Source organism: Cornus florida, unplaced genomic scaffold, assembly GCF_030987335.1.
Source record: "Cornus florida cultivar Cherokee Brave unplaced genomic scaffold, ASM3098733v1 CherokeeBrave_3.0.0_Hap2_Chr08, whole genome shotgun sequence".
Lineage (NCBI taxonomy): Eukaryota > Viridiplantae > Streptophyta > Magnoliopsida > Cornales > Cornaceae > Cornus > Cornus florida.
In genome coordinates, this window is record NW_026775578.1 from 16,693,717 (window position 1) to 16,710,945 (window position 17,229).

The 17,229-nt window shown below is 33.7% G+C and overlaps 1 protein-coding gene across 1 annotated transcript; it reads left to right on the top strand.

Annotated features, from left to right (window-relative positions):
- Window positions 1-2,259: 2,259 nt before the first annotated feature.
- Window positions 2,260-13,300, top strand: LOC132269602 (ABC transporter G family member 3). The gene is made up of 12 exons (XM_059770857.1): window positions 2,260-2,400; window positions 3,269-3,940; window positions 4,066-4,145; window positions 5,459-5,745; window positions 6,409-6,580; window positions 7,962-8,072; window positions 9,078-9,206; window positions 9,669-9,860; window positions 11,133-11,219; window positions 11,859-12,131; window positions 12,490-12,597; window positions 12,916-13,300. The coding sequence occupies exons 2-12, from the start codon at window positions 3,469-3,471 to the stop codon at window positions 13,168-13,170; spliced, it is 2,166 nt and encodes a 721-aa protein (XP_059626840.1). The 5' UTR covers window positions 2,260-2,400; window positions 3,269-3,468; the 3' UTR covers window positions 13,171-13,300.
- Window positions 13,301-17,229: the final 3,929 nt, after the last annotated feature.

Genomic DNA, 17,229 nt, shown 5'->3' on the forward strand with positions numbered 1-17,229 from the left:
TAACTAATTTTTTTTAATGTTAATTTCAAATAGTATTCAAAAACACAATATTTTAATAAATTTTATCATGCTAAAGAAGTTTTGTAAAGTGAGAGACGTGAAGGAAAAGATAATTTTGGTAAGTTAAGTAATAGTTAGTTACTAAATTCCCCCAAATTCTTTTAATTTTTCCTGATTTTACAACCTTTAAAATATTTGGCAAATTGCAATAAAATCCTTGTTTGTATTAAACATTCTTTATTTTATTTTCTTTTATTTTTAAAATACCCTATTAATAGAAGAGGTTACTTTAAAAGGACAATTACTAAAATACCTACCAAGTCAAAGGAGTTACATGTTTTATTTTTTTAATTTTTGTTTACTCATTCTATATATTATATATACTGTTATTATAGTTGTTATTATAATATTTATTTTATATACAAGTATATGAGATTACGTTTGATTGAATAATTATATCGACAAAATACAATTAATGGCATAAATTAACTATTAAAATAACAACTTGGTTAGGTGGGGTGGCAAAAAAATTGAAAGGAATGTTTAATGCAAAACCTTACAAATTAGGGGAGTTTTCATGCATTTAGCCTACAATGTTTCCCTTGAAATTCTTCAAATATCATTTCCATGGTTCCAAACACATCCAGTTTGTTTGGTTTAATTTTATTATAATAATTTTATATTTTCAAAAAATAATATTTTAAAGATATTTTTCAATTCTATCATCACTATTATATATTAAAAAAAAAAATGAGTTCAATTTCATTGTTTTTTGTAATTATTTATTTAAATATGTAATTATTTTTAAATTTCAAGATTATTTTCAAAAAAATGGATAAATGACGCTTATACTCAATTACACTATTTACAAGTGACACTGCCATTTTATTTTAAAGTATAGTGCTTTGCGCTAATAAAATAGAAGAGAGTGAATATCTCATTTTTTTTTATTAAAATAACAAATAATATGACAAATTCACAACTTTACAAGCATATTAAACTCTCTTTTTTTTATTTTTTTTCAAGTTTTGAGGTATGAAGAAAAACTCCAACCATTTCCCTTGCACTTAAAAAAATAAAATAAAATAAAATAAAATAATATATCGCTATGTTGCAGGTTTTGTTAATTGACTCGCATATTTTACACCATATGCCAGTCGGTGATCTAATTCAATCAAAATAATATTTTGCTAACCTTAAGTTCTTTTTTTTCTTTTTTTTTTAATTAGAGGACTTTAATTAAACCAAATCAACATGCTCCAAGACTATCGCTAATAATTTATCATATGATTGACAATGAGAGAGATGAATGTTGTGTTATCACAATAATTATTTAGAAATTGTGAAAAAAGAAATACAAAGAGTATTGAAATCACTCATCTAATTTGAAATTTGTTTATGTAAAATAAATAAATAAATAAAGAATTTGCTCGTTACACAAAAATTCTTAATTGTATCTCCCATCATTGAGTGTGGTTTTTTTATTTTATCATTTTCAACAAAAAAAAAAAAAAAAAAAAAATCATCCACCCATTCATTCTTATAAAAATTAATAAAAATAAATCCAAAATGGGTGAACGAAGGAGCCCAATGTGTAAATCGTCATAGTATTTTTTTGGACGCAAATCATCTGTTGTGTGATTTCTATGCTGTTTCCTACAATGAGCGGTAAGTGGTTTTAGTTTGGCCACGTATTACTTCACTTAATAAACACTAAGAATGTGTTTGGCAATTGCACCACTATTTATAAGTAATATTTCACCAATATTTATAAGTAACATCATAAAAGTCTAAAAGTAATACGAAGTATCAAATCATCTAAAAAGTAACATCACCACCATTCCATTTATAAATATCTTCACCCTCAAAACGTGGTGATGTTATTTTTTAGATTATGTGATATTACTTTTAGACTTATGTGATGTTACTTATAAATGGTGATGAAATGTTATTTATAAATGATGGTGCAATTGCCAAATACAGTGTCTATTAAGTGGAGTAAAACGTGCGCAAATCAAGGCCACTTACCACTCACTCTGTATGAAACAGCGGGAATCGCAGGTGATTTGCGCCCGTATTTTGTTAGGTGAAACGTGGGTCCGAATGAAGGAGCCGAATATGCTCCTCCGTAGGAAACATTTACTAAGTTCGGAATGAAAATGATTTTGTTTTATTTTTTTATTTTTTTTTAAGAATGGTGAATATATGTGTATATATAAACAAAAAGATAAAAGATATAATACAAAAGCAAAACAAAGAATTTCGAACACCGAAAAAAGCGGTCAAAAGATCGACGAAAAATCTCTAAATACTTGCTTACTGGCTTCCACTGCTTTCACTTTCACTTTCACACACTCGCTGCTTCTCTATCTGTTGGTGGAGCTCTCTCTCTCAGATCCGGTAAGCTTCTTTTTCCTTCTCTCCCCATCGGCTTCGATTCTGTACTTTCTCACTATATAGAGTTATCTTATCAAAGCTTTGATTTCAATGATAACTTTTAGGGCATTTTAAGAATTCATGTAAAATGGATTTTCTTTTGTTACACATATCTTTGTATAGTTTATTTCGTGAACTGGAGCTTTTGGATTTCTTGGATTGCTTTCATGAAGTGTTTATTTGCTGAGATATTTGAGGGAAAGAAAAGAAAGCGTAGCTATGAATTACTGATTTGAGTGAAATGATTAAGTTATGGTCAGTTTTGGAGGCTTTAGTTTTCTTGGGTTTCCATTAATGAAAGAAAGAAAAAAAATCAATGATTCAATGTTAATACATAGTAGTACTCTTTTATTTTTTTCTCAGAAACCAAATGGAGCATGAAATGAACATTTTCAAATCACTATAGGTTAACCACCATCTACTCTAAAAGCTTGAGCTGTTAGAGAGGGTGTAACTTTAATATATAACCCCTCAGGGTGGCCTTCTTTTAGTCCAACATATATTTCAATTTTAATTATCAAGGTGACACTGAGGTTTGATTACAGGACATTGCCTGCTCTGATACCATAAAACAACTGATTAATTTAAATCTCACTCTCTTGTAGGTTGTGAATGAGAATCTATATATATATATATATATATAGATATATATATTTGATAAGTGAGATGAGACTTTTTAACATATTAATTATCCTTATCACTATCTTTCTTAATTTTGAAGTGTTTACAGAGTAATGATGGCGGAATCTGAGAACCAAGACATGAATATAAATTTAGTTGCAGCATGAATTTCTTTCCTATTGTTTATTGGTTTATCTTTTTTTGGATGCAGGTTTGATTATACTCAATGCTTGAGGGGGGTTTTGATTTGGTGTGTTGAAAAATGTAAATAGAAGTAATATTGATGTTTGGAGTTACTGAGTAATTTGACCAGGAAATGATTTCAATTGGGTGTTAAGAACAAGTTTCTTATGTATTGTCGAATGTTTGTTATTTACATCTTAAGATAATATAAAATTCGGAAAAAAATAAATGGAAGAAATACATTCCCAATCTGATAATTATAGGTCATCATCTTCATCAGCCAGCAGTCCAGCCAGTAGGGTACCCTCAAGTAATTTTTTCTATTTGCGAAAGCCTGGATCACTAAGACAACCTATCTCATTTGAGGACTCACCTGACTGGGAGGATACGGATATTGATGTTAGGGTTGAAGAAGGAGGTGACTCTATTAATGCTGCAACCACTCCGGCCTCCCCGTCTCTCTCAAAGCTCAATAGTGGGTCGTTACCATCCCCACCACTACCAGAGGGTGTGGTCGTTGCAAGAAAAATTGCAGGGGCTTCAGTCGTGTGGAAAGACTTAACCATTACAATAAAGGGGAAAAGGAAATACTCTGACAAGGTTGTGAAGAGTTCAAATGGGTATGCTTTACCGGGGACAATGACAGCAATCATGGGTCCTGCCAAATCGGGGAAATCGACACTATTGAGAGCTCTTGCAGGTTTGTAGGCATTCAAGTGATTGTCAATACTAGAAAAAAGCAGTTGAATATGCATCTTTCATTATTAATGTCTACTTGAGGGGAATAAATCTAAAAATGATGCTTTTCTTTTTTACTTTATCTAGGAAGGTTGCATAATTCAGCCAAGATGTATGGTGAGGTATTTGTAAATGGGGCAAAATCACACTTGCCACATGGATCCTTTGTAAGTTTTATGTTGTCTTACATGTCATTGAATCTTTATTTCTATATATATATTTACTTTTATTTGTGCCTGTCAAGTGTCATCCTAATTTGGTATTCGTAAAAAAGAAAAAAAAATAAGAAAAGAAAATAACTCCACCTAATTTCCTCTTATTATATTTATGAGGTGCTGAATCATTCATACTCTATGATAATCCGGATCATTATGGTTTCAATCTATTGAAGTAGATGAACTTTAATGATCAGCCTATGTCAGTAGCCAATAAATTGAGTTGTTTGCGGTGTCTTCTTGCATGTTATGTGTATCCTCAATACATAGTGTTTACCTTTTCTGTTTGTGAATCTACCTTAAGGCAGCTGAAATAAGGTTTGGACTGTATTCGATATGATGTTCACTTGAGATCGTGAATCAAGCTTTGAGAAAATTGTTTGGAATCATTCTTAATTGTTTGAATATATTATTCAGCCAATGTGTATGATTTGACATCTTGTGAACTTGTCCCAAAAGAAATAAAATAAAATAAAAAATCATCCAGTGAAATTTCTTTCCTTCAATGGAGCATTTGTCCTAGGTTAAATGGTCAGTACCTGGTGTAGTTTCCGTTAATCGAAGGTGCTAAGGCTAGCGATGGCAACACAACACCCGGCCCCCCCGCCCACCCCCCCCCCCCCCCCCCCCCCCGCGCACGCGCGCGGTTAAATTCTCCCACCACCCTGCCCTGCCCCATTTAACAATATATATATATATATATGTATGTATGTATTTTTCATAAAGCAATAGAAAGGACATGAGTTTATGAAATAATAAAGGGATACAATATTAGAATTTTGGCATTTTAGTTTATAAAAGAGTATTTAGTATCTTTAATATTATATAGGACTATTTATGTAATTATGCAATATAAAGTTATAAACGGGGGCAGGGTGGGGCCCTGCACCCGTGCGGTTTCTATCCTGTTACCCCGTCCCTGATTAAACCACCCCCAACCCATCCCACTAAGGGCGGGGTAATTTGCCACCCTACCAAGGAGGTTGGATTTCATACAACCTTTAGCATTATTTGGATAAAGTGGTTACTCTCAGGATTTGAATTCTTGTTCTCACGCTTGAAAATGCAGCATTTTACCCATGCAGCAAGTACGAGTCCTGGGCATTGTACAAATTCATCCACCCATACCTATTATAATTTATAGAAGGAAATTTGTGTTCAGATTCTAACTCTTGATTGCAATGTAATATTTTGAATCAACAGTTATTACTTGTTCTTTTGTGAGTTCAAAGTTTTGACAAGGTACCTTTTCCCTCAATTCACAGGGTTTTGTTGAGAGGGAAACCACCCTAATTGGATCCCTTACCGTGCGTGAGTTCCTTTACTACTCGGCTCTGCTTCAACTTCCTGGTTTCTTCTGTCAGAAAAGGAGTGTGGTAGAGGATGCCATCCTTGCTATGTCATTGGGTGATTATGCAAACAAACTCATAGGCGGCCACTGTTACATGAAGGGTCTTCCTAATGGTGAGAGAAGGCGTGTCAGTATTGCCAGGGAGCTTGTTATGAGACCGCATATCCTATTTATAGATGAGCCTCTTTATCATCTTGACAGGTTCTCTCTCTGTGCGTGTCTGTATGTTTCTTTTACTGATTTAAATTCTCAAGGGCTTTCCATGGAATTTGGTAATTATGTCCTGAGGGATTTACCGTACTATTTGTAACTGTAAAATCAGCGTTTACCGCATGGTTAGCTTGTTGTAACACATGAGCAGGGTTATTGCTTTAAAAAACCTGGTATCCTAATTCTACATTTGTTTTTAAGGCCTTGTATCCTTAGATACGCCGAGATCATTGTGGACAATCTTAAACAAAAAAAATCCTTAATAGCACCCACAAACACAAACACACTCACACATATACACAAATGGATTTATGATCGTTGCCACGAGATGATGATTTCAGAGCTTGGGAACCTGTTGTTATTGTAATCGTAATATAATTTATGGCATCTGACTAACAAAGCTGTCTCAGTATTCATGGTTTCAAAAATGTTATTCCATTTTTTAATTTTTTATTTTTTAGGTATCTAACAGAATCAGTGACTTGATTGTGCTGCTTTTTTATTCTTATCCATGCTCTAGATTGATTTGTCTAGGTAACTAGTAGGTTTGTGTGGCAGGTCATAACTCCTAGATGTATGATGATTGGTCTCTGTTTTTCAGTGACATTGACCTTATTCCTATTTTAACTAAAAGTTATGTTTTGCTTTGTTCAGTGTCTCTGCACTTCTGATGATGGTTACATTGAAGAAGCTTGCAAGCTCAGGTTGCACTCTTATATTTACTATTTACCAAAGCAACACAGAAGTATTTGGGCTATTTGACCGAATTTGTCTGCTTTCAAATGGAAACACGCTGTTTTTTGGAGAGACGTTGGCTTGTTTGCAGGTAAAATGTTTTGGTTATGGGTTAATTTTTCTCCTTTGATCTTGGGTCTACGTGAAGAATTTGGCGTTTGTGAGCCCACCATACTTGCATCTGGCTATTAACCCATCTCCTTAGCATAGACAAAAGCAGAAGAAGAAGCTGGTATTCCACAAATTGTACAGTGTCGCACTCGCACCCGGTTTTTAACCCATTCCCTTAGCATAGGCATAGTAAGTGATTGGTGTAGTAAAAGAACTAGGTTTAATTCAACAAAATTAAGGGTTTTAATTAAAAACGTCTTAAACAGATTAATACGGAATCACCACTAAACACTGAGTTAAGGTGTGTTAGGTCACATTAAAAATTGAGGGGAACATATCATTTGGAAGTAAGAAGACCCCCTCCTCCTTTTTTCATTTTGAGTTATGTGAACAAAGCTCAAAAGATCGGGGGGTTTGATTATGCTTGGGGAAGGTGTTAGGCACCAATAAATTATCCATGAAAAACCATGGCTACCACATTATTTTATTGACATTCCTTTTTATTGCTTATCAAATATATATATATATTAAAAAATATTCTAAGGTTCAAGACTTTTGACTGAAACAAATGAGTTTTGTTTTTTGGAATATGGAATGCCATGAAAGATTTATTTAATGTCTTATCATGTGGAATATTTTAGGCTTTAATCACATGGGCTTATTATCTTAAATCTTGAAGAACCGAGAAGGTTAGATTTGAAATGCATGCGAAGAATTCCTTGAAAATGAGAAGTTCACACACACAAGTGCATGGAATAGAAAAATAAACCCCTTTAGTGTGTAAAGGGATGTATTTCTCTTGAGCGCCTTTAATTAATTTTTATTTATCAAAAAAGAGAAAGAAAAATGCATCCCTTTAACCTCTCCCTTTTGTCATCAAGAAGGGGAAAAAAAAAAAATCTTGAAATGAGAATGTGGAAGTTTAATCATGAATGCAAAATTGAAAAATATCATTTTAATTGAGAGCTTAGAGGAATTTTTTGGAAAATGGATGCCTAGGGAATTTAATGGAAATACATACAGTTGTATTTTATGAAAATGCTCGCTTGCGTATTTTGAAATCATTAAACACCCCATTTTTTGTGATAATATATTTGCATGAAAACACTTTGGAAAAAGATAAGGGGGAAAAAATAGAAATGTCAAAATCTGCATAAGAAAAAGAAATTCCTTTAAAATAAAAATGGAATGTCCTATTTTTTAGGTAATATTGACATTATGACATTTTAGCAAATGGAAATTTGAAAAATGCCAAAATTAACACAAGAAAGAGAATATTCCATGAAAATTTATAGAATGTATTGTTTTTGTTTTCAGCATTATAACTTGCCATAAACTAACATATCTTTCTGTTGCTGCAGCATTTTTCAAATGCTGGATTTCCTTGCCCTATCATGCAGAGTCCTTCTGATCACTTTTTACGTGCAATAAATACGGACTTCGACAGGATCATTGCAATGTGCAAAAATTTGGTAGGTACTGTAGTGCTTTTACTCATACAATTTATGAAGTCAAGAAAATTTAAAATAACGCAGAATGCATCCAAAATCTCCTTTACAATGTCGCAGATCATAATCTTGGAGCCAATAGACATCTCCATACTTTTCCACAAACAAGTCATTGCAAAATGGTTCTCACATGGCACTCATCAAATTTGTACTGCATTACCCTTAGACAGGGTTGCAGGCAAATTGTACCATAAACTTCTTTCTACACTCCATTCTGCCCTGATAGCATGTGCCCATAACAAGTAATTGGAAGGACCATGCAATTTTACTGTTTTTAATTACATGCCAATTCTGTCTAGGGATGATTTTCACGCCCCTAGTCTCTGCCATAATTAAAACACTGAAAAGAAAATGATTACTCAACCCCAATATGAACAATGCACTATACCATACAAAATAACTACTGCTCAGTAAAACTCACCAAGTTAAAGAGAAACCAGACACCAATCTTTTCTGGTTCTAGAATACAAAAGACAAAGTGCCAACCTAATAATTCAAACACAAAAATTTGAAACAAAAACGAGGCTTATGAAAATAGTTGGGATAAACCAATTCAATTCTATCCAAGCATTCTTTAGTGCAAACCAATTCAATTCTAGTCATGAGCACCATAATTTCAACTGAGAAAACTGTTGAAAACAGTTGGGATAACCCAATCTGATACTTGAGCAGAACATCAAAATGGAAAGCTCTAAAATAGGTTTTTACTTGTTTTTTTTTATTATAATATTTTTTTACTTGCGCTTCTGGGCTTGTACTGTACATCACACAAAACTTCATTATGATATACAACAAAATGGAAAGCATAAGTTATAATGTTTTTTACTTATGCTTCTGGGCCTGTACTGTACATCAAACATAAGTTTAGCATAATACTTTTCTTACTGTACATCACTCATAAGTTAGCATAATGCTTTTCTTTCTCCTTTTTGTGTAAGTTTTTTGTAAATGGAGTAAATCGTTTGACAGGATGACAATGGAGATTTTTCATCAGTGAATATGGACACCGCTGTTGCAATACGCACCCTTGAAACAACATACAAATCATCACCTGATGCTGCTGCAGTTGAGACGATGATACTAAGACTCACTGAAAAGGTATGCTGCCGTTGACACAATCATATAACAGGGTTCCAAATAGGAAAGTGGCTTAAACTTTGGTGATGAAATAGATATCTTGACATGTGCAATTAATTATTAACTAGCATTAGAAAATTTTAAGGTTTGGTGTATTTTTTTGAACAATAAGCCTATACTAGGAGTCTAACATGGTAAAATTGAAGAACCTTTTGGTGATTGTACTCTGTAGGCTGCAAATTCACTTCATTTTGAATTGACAAAATATGCCTGATTACTGCCTATATTCTCTGCATGAGTTTATTTCTATTTGCATCTAAATAAGATGATGCCTTTTACCTTTCTTTTCTGGTTTCTTATCTTAAACTCGAGACTGTACCCCTTCTGCTTTTAAAATGCATGCCTGCCCAAAATGAAAGTCGTTTTACATGAGTTTTTAAGCTATTGTTTTCCTTAACTTGTTACGTGCAACCATTGCTACAGGAAGGTCCATCTCTCAAAACCAAGGGAAAAGCAAGCAATGCTACAAGGATTGCAGTTTTGACCTGGAGGTCATTATTGATTATGTCAAGGGAGTGGAAATACTACTGGCTTCGGCTGATTCTCTGTGTGTTTCTAACACTCTGTGTTGGTACAGTTTTTTCTGGGTTAGGTCATTCCTTGTCATCTGTTGTGGTGAGTTTCACAAATTGTAACACAAAGTTGAATTATAAAACAAAGAACATACAATCGTTGAGTGCATTAATTATTAAACATCGTCAAGTTTCTTAAATTGTAGTATTCTTCACTTCTTAGTCAAAAGCCCAAAACCTTCCTTGTTCAATGCGATGTGATGTCATTCTCATTTTTCTTGTTATGTTTTCTTTTTTGAATTTGTTGTAATAATTTCATCTAGATGGTGTATCCATGTTTCTATAATCTAGTAATAAGTTGTTAAGCCTGTTTTGTTGCAATTTTTGGTTTATGTGGACAATTGCTAATAAAGAAATTTTAAAGGTTAGGAAATTTCTATGTTTACATTTAATTAAGAGATACAAAAGTTGATGTTCATCTCTACTGCTGGGTGGATTTTTTTTCAAAAATTTCTTTCAAGGGTATAATTGGAATCAAAATGAAAGTGAGAATGATTTGTAATGTTCAATTAATTATGATACTTGCTGGGGTATCACTTTTGGATTGTCTTTCAAGGGTGGAAATGGGTCTGTCTTAGAGGTTGGAGCAAAAGTCATTTCTAGAATAATTTTCCTAATCTTTTATATTTCCAGTATTTTCCCGGAAAGGATCTTTGAGAATTTGCGCACTTAACACTTTTTTCAATTATTGCTACTGCAAATTCCAATGCACTTAACTGGAAAGATAAATAAGTACCAAATTAGTGTTGTGTGCTCTAATTGGTAATTTATTACATGGAAATTAGTCCTGTATATTTTTTATATTGACTGTTAGATGCCATTCTTCCTTGAAGTTGCTATGAAACACCATTAATTGTAGCTTGACTTTCATGTTAACTGTTGTTAGTGGAAAGCATTAATCTGTCAGTGGGCCGTTTTATATCTTCTTCTTATTCTTCTTTTGGATGTGTTTTCATGAATAGTAGACACTTTGCAACAAACTTGCAATTGAATCTTCCTCTATTGCATATTCTGGCAACAGGGTTCTTGTATTTTATATGCAGAATGTTTTCAAATGTTGTCACTGATAATTTAGAAGTATTCAAGTACCTTTTGACAGTTCCTCAGGCAACATAATGAATATGTTGGCTGCAGAGGCAAATCAATAATCTTTTCCGTGCTTGTTAATATGGTTAATTTACCAAAATTAAAACTTCATAGGCAAGATGGGGGAGTGTTCTAGCAATGGCATTCTTCTTGCTTCTTTCGTTTATTTTATTACAATTCGCTTGTGACATGCTCATTCCTTTTTTTTTCTTCACCTCTGAAATTGCAGACTAGGGTTGCTGCAATATTTGTGTTTGTATCATTTACTTCACTTCTAAGCATCGCTGGAGTACCTGCTCAAATGAAAGAAATCAAGGTAATCACTTTTGCTTCCCCACCTCATTCATGTTAATTTCAAGTAGCAAGGAATATTGCCAGTTTGTCTTCTTGACAATCTTGGCTAAATTTAGTACCCTTCAAAGAGGCTGTTTGGATCCTTTTGTAGTATTTGAGAGAGCTTTGTTTGAGTAAAGTCGTCTAAAAAATTGAGCTAATGAATTGAGTGTGTGTGCATATGTTTGCTCATGTGTCTTTTCAATTGCACTCATCAAAACAGAACAAAACAAACAAACAAATAAAATGTTTCTTTTCAATTGCCAAGTCAAATCATAATAGCCATTATAGAAACTGCATATATAATGTTTCCTTGTGAATAAGCACCTCATAATTTTCTCAGAGAAATTCAAAAGTGATTATAGTGGGTCATGCAGCAATGTTCAACAAGTTTAGAACATGCAAATAGGAATTCTTGGATTCATGTGATTTTAATCGGCTTGCTTTTGAAACTTCCAGCTGCATTTTTTTTTTCAAAGCAGGGAATCTCCATGAATTTGAAAATTCTGAATTTTGGTGTTGTGAGATGAGGATCTTTTGAACAGTTGCATAATTGCTTCCCTCATGCCTTCTACAGTTTTCCTTATTAATAACTTGATCCAAACTGCTGATGTCTTTGCAGATATATGCATGTGAAGAATCAAACCATCATTCTGGAGCATTAGTTTTCTTACTTGGGCAACTCCTCTCCAGTATTCCTTTCTTGTTCCTCATCTCCATTTCATCAAGTCTAGTCTTCTATTTCCTCATAGGGCTTCGAGACGAATTCAGCTTGTTGATGTACTTTGTGCTGAATTTCTTCATGTGCCTCTTGGTAAACGAAGGACTAGTACTTGTAGTTGCTTCCATTTGGCAAGATATTTTCTGGAGCATCTTGACACTGGTGTCCATACATGTGAGTTGCACCCTGCTTAGCCACTTCCAAGTTCTTATTTTGGGTTAACTTAGGCACACAAGCACTTTGGTTATATTTACTTATATGTAGTTAATTATTAGATCCTCCTCTCTCTCTCTCTCAATATATATATATATATATATATATGGATGAAAAGGGGGCTGCTAAATCTAATTTGTGCATATTTAATGAGAATTTTATATTAGTTACTGAATTTGATAATTCAGTGGTATATTATTTAAATATTTGATTAGTTATCTGTAATCTGCTACTGACTAAGTTGTTTAATGTTTAGATTTGGTCTCGAGTAATTGCCCGTGCCCCTTTAATCTAACAGTCAATATTTGTTGCATTTTAGGTGGTTATGATGCTTTCCGCTGGTTATTTCAGAATTCGAAATGCTTTGCCTGGACCAGTATGGATGTATCCGGTATCCTATATTGCTTTCCATACTTACTGTATCCAGGCAAGTTGAATTATCTGTGTTGTTTCATTATCTGTTTCTATTCTGAATATCAATTTATGTTGCTTTGAATCACTTCCAATCTTCTCCATGATTTTGGAAACATGAACTTAGGGGAAAGTATTCACAAACCTATTTGAGGTTTTTTTTTTTTTTTTTTTACCCTTGAATCTTTGACAGGAGTGTTTACATTTTTTTATTCTGTTATTTTATTTGTTTTTCAATAATCCGGCATTTCTGAAGCAGTTGCCAGTAATTAAGTTATTATAATATTAATAATGTGATGATGATCATATCCGGTTACATGTGCTTGTGTTTCAGGGGCTATTGGAGAATGAGTACGATGAGACTTCCTTTGCAGTTGGGCAGGTGAGGACCATATCCGGTTACCAGGCTCTTCGAAGTGCATATGAAATCTCTCCGGACAGTAATTCTAAGTGGGAAAATTTGCTGGTGCTATTTCTTATGGCAGTTGGGTACCGCATTCTTGTGTTTGTTTTGCTACAATTTTGTGTCAGAAAAAACTTACCTTCATGTAGGTTTTTCGAGTGTAATCGGGATCAAAACAACCCATGATGAATGAAAGTGTTGCCAGCCGTGTTTGGCTTTTAGATTGTACTGCTGTTGTTTGTGTTCTTTCGTGCAATGTAGATAGAAACCCGTGATGGAATATATATAAAATTGTTTGTGCTCAATTCTCCCATTATTGCTGTGTTCTTAAAGCTCCTGGGATTCCTGAGGCTGGAGGCATTTGTTATTTGTCATATTTTCATTGTTAAAATTGCATAGGGAAAATGGAATTACAGTCCTGCATGTTGTGAAATTTGAATCCATGACAAAAAAAAAAAAAAAAAAAAAAAATTCACTTTGTTTGTTCTATCAGGAAATAAAATTGTTAAAAATGTTCAAGAAAACATTAGTCTGCGAAGTACGTACTTGACTTAAAGGGGTGGTAAAATTTGACATACACGCCTGTGTTGCATGAACAGTGATGAAGAGGGACCTTTGACCTGCATGTGTAAACCTAAATTTGAAAAGTTTAGGATAACCCCTTGGAAGTCTTGGTCCTTGTTTGAGGGCAGCGGACCGAGATATTTTTAAAATCATTTTTCTTTAATCGATGGTGATATATCTGGATTGTGGTTGAAGTACAATGTACCACACAACAATTGAAAAGCTTTGATGTTTTTACTGTCATATTAATAGTAGTGCTTTCTGAAAATATATATATATACTAGTGCTTTTGGGAATTGAACTAATAAAAACAAAATAGATCATGGACCCACTGATGAGGACCAAAAGCAATATTAGAGGGCTTGGTTTTTGTAGACAAATTATTGAAAACCAGAAATAAGTGGCAAAAACACATTTTGATAAACACATTATTGCTAATGTTTTAAGCAAACTAAGAAAAATTCAACTCCACCATAGCCCAACAAGGAATTCTCTTTGGGATGATTCTTGATTTTGTACAGGCTTTGATCATCTTGTTACCATCTTTCTCTGTACTTCGACTTGAAACCTTGTTATGCATCCTTATTTTTGGCAATAATATTACTTATTATTATTATTAATTTACACATTAAGAAGAAAACTTGTACAACCAACTTTAAAATACTGAACAGCTCCTCAAGCACCACTGTGAATCAATTCAATTTTGATGCATTTGGGGTCTAGCTCGTTTGATTTATCTTATAAGTGGGTGTGAAAATATATAAATTCACACACACACACACATATATATATAAAGAAAAGACGTTTGGAAGGAAGTAAAACACTTAAAAAGCAAAAATGAATCGGCTGATGCCGATTCATGACCTGTTAAATACTCAAAAAAAAATTCTTTAGCAAAAGACAGTTGTAGTATTGAAATTGTGATATCTGTCATAATTAACCAAACAGTAATTGTTGAAAGAGAGATGGTTAATTACCTCTGAGAAGCCCCATGTTTGCACTCTTGAAAACTCATATCACATACAATAATAATATTTAACCAAAATGGCATTCATCTGCATCTACACCTGCACCTTTTTCTACCTCTCCCCATAAAGTGTATATACATACATATATATATATATATGGAGCAAAACAGAATCAGGTGCAGGTGTAAATGCAGATAAAAATAACACCTTGGCCGATTGATATGGAGGTAAGCTGCCCAACATTTCACCGACCGCGCGAGCTTCCTCTTGCTACAGGAAATAGGAGAGGAAGGTGGCGAACAGGTCACCCACCTTTCTCTTGCTACGCATCGAAAATACTATCCTTCTCATTTCCCCTCCCAATTTTCTCACTATTTTTTAATTTCACCCAATGTCTTATACCGAAATAGCATGCATCGAGGGATCCCAACTCACACGTGTAAAAATGTACGTGTGAACTCCACACATCAACGGAGCATTTGTGTGTGAGTTGGGATCCCTTGATGCGTGTTATTACTGTATAAGATATTGGGTGGGGAATTAATCAATTGAAAAAAATGGTGAGAAAATTGGGAGGGGAAATAAAAAGGATAGTGAATTGACGGGTAGAGACGATAGCACGTGTCTGATATAATGGATTTACTGGTGGTGATGTAGCCAAAAGAGTTGGCTGGGCAGAGAGTGGGGCATGTGACGAATGACCAACCCCCAAGCACGTGAGATTTAACCTAATTACTAATCAGAATTCGCCACAGCTCATACTGCACCAGACAGTCCACTGCCCCACATAGACTGACTCATGGTGTGGTGGACTGGGAAATCTACGAATTGAAAGCTACCGCAGGTCAGAATTCACGCACTAGTGTTGGAAGTGGATCCCTTCCTCTACCAAATTATCTGTGTTAAACGATGCAGTGTTGTAATTCTCTCAAATTCATCTCAAAGGCCAGAAAATTATGTGAGAGGGGGCCTTTCAGAATCCTTCAGATCCCAAACAAATGTCTATTTTGTCATTTGAGTTGATATTAACACCCAAAAAAAAGAAAAAAAGTGAGATGATAGAATTGAATCTCAAAATTATTGCCAATGCTTTCATAGTCCAAATAGTAAGATTACTCCCCTGACCTTCTATGAAAAAGTTATGAATATAAATATAAATATATTTGAGATTGACATTGGAGTTTTAAAGTTGAGGACAAAATTTAATATCCATATTATGGAGAACTGTTCTCGTAGCCTGCGCAACACACTACACTGAAACCTGAAGTACAAGAAGATCTCATAATTTTTCTATGTTGACATCTTTACGTTTTTTACATAAATTTATAGCATGACACGAGACTTTATATATATATATATATATTTAGGGTAAATTTTATCTATACTTTTTTTGACCATTGTCAATATTTCACTTACACCCTGACCTTTACGTTTCAATATTTCATCTGTTGTGTGAATTTACAATCTTGCTCATAAATTGTATATTAATGTATGGACCTATAACTAAAAAACCCAAAATACCCTCGAACATTTTTTTTTTTACAATATCCAACTGGCACTCTGGCTCCGGCCAACACCAGAGAAAACGAAGACATTCCAGCACCACCTCCACCACAAACTAAGGTGGCAGATTTCTTTACAAGTTCCATGAACGCAACGCAAGCTACTGTCGTCATAAGCTCCTTGAATGCTTCGGCAAACACCGGAGGGACTGGCCTTCAACGCCATCAAATCGACAGCTGGGTAGTGTCAGAAATTAAACTTGATTATAATTTTTAATGTCTTTGAAGGTCATGGGTGTTTTTTATTTACTGTTTAATATTATGTTTATTTGAGTTTTTATTGGAATTAGTGGGAGGCATAAGAGTTACAACTAGTAATGGTCATGTTAGCAGAAGTTATGCCTACTAAATGTTATGTTAGTGGGGTATTAATTTTCATTTACATATAGTTGTTACATATATGTTTTGGAGCCTATATTATCTCATGTATTTTACCCATTTTTAATCAAGTGAAATAAAAGTATTTTTCTTCATTTTATTCTCTTTAAAACTAGCTTTGATACCATTTGAAATGGTCATTATGCTTCGAAATGTAGAAATATTGCTAACGATGTTGAAGAAAAGGCTAATTATGTTGATAAAGAAATGGAGCCTACTTTGTTGTTGGCATACAAAGGTGAAAGGAGTGAAGAAGATGTGTGGTATCTTGACACGTACCGGTGCTAACAACCATATATGTAGTAGCAAAGAGAAGTTCGTTGATTTCGATGAATCGATAAATGGCAAGGTGATATTTGGAGACTTATCACAAATTCCGGTAAGATGGAAAGGTAAAATATTGATTCGTATGATAAATGTGTATCATCAATTTATCTCTAATATTTATTATGTGCCTAACATGAAGAACAATATTTTAAGTTTTGGACAACTCATAGAAAAAGGCTACAATATTTTCATGAAAGATTATAGTCTTTCAATAAGAGACCCATTGGGTAATTTGATTGCCAAGGTTCCAATGACAAAGAACCAGATGTTTTTGCTAAATATTAAAACCGATGAGGCTAAATATTTGAAGGTTTGTTTTAATGATTTAACTTGGCTTTGGCACTTGAGACTTGGGTATTTGAATTTTGGAGGACTAGAGTTGTTGGCCAAAAAGAAGATGGTATAGGGATTGCCTTTCATTAGCAATCCAAATCAATTATGTAAAG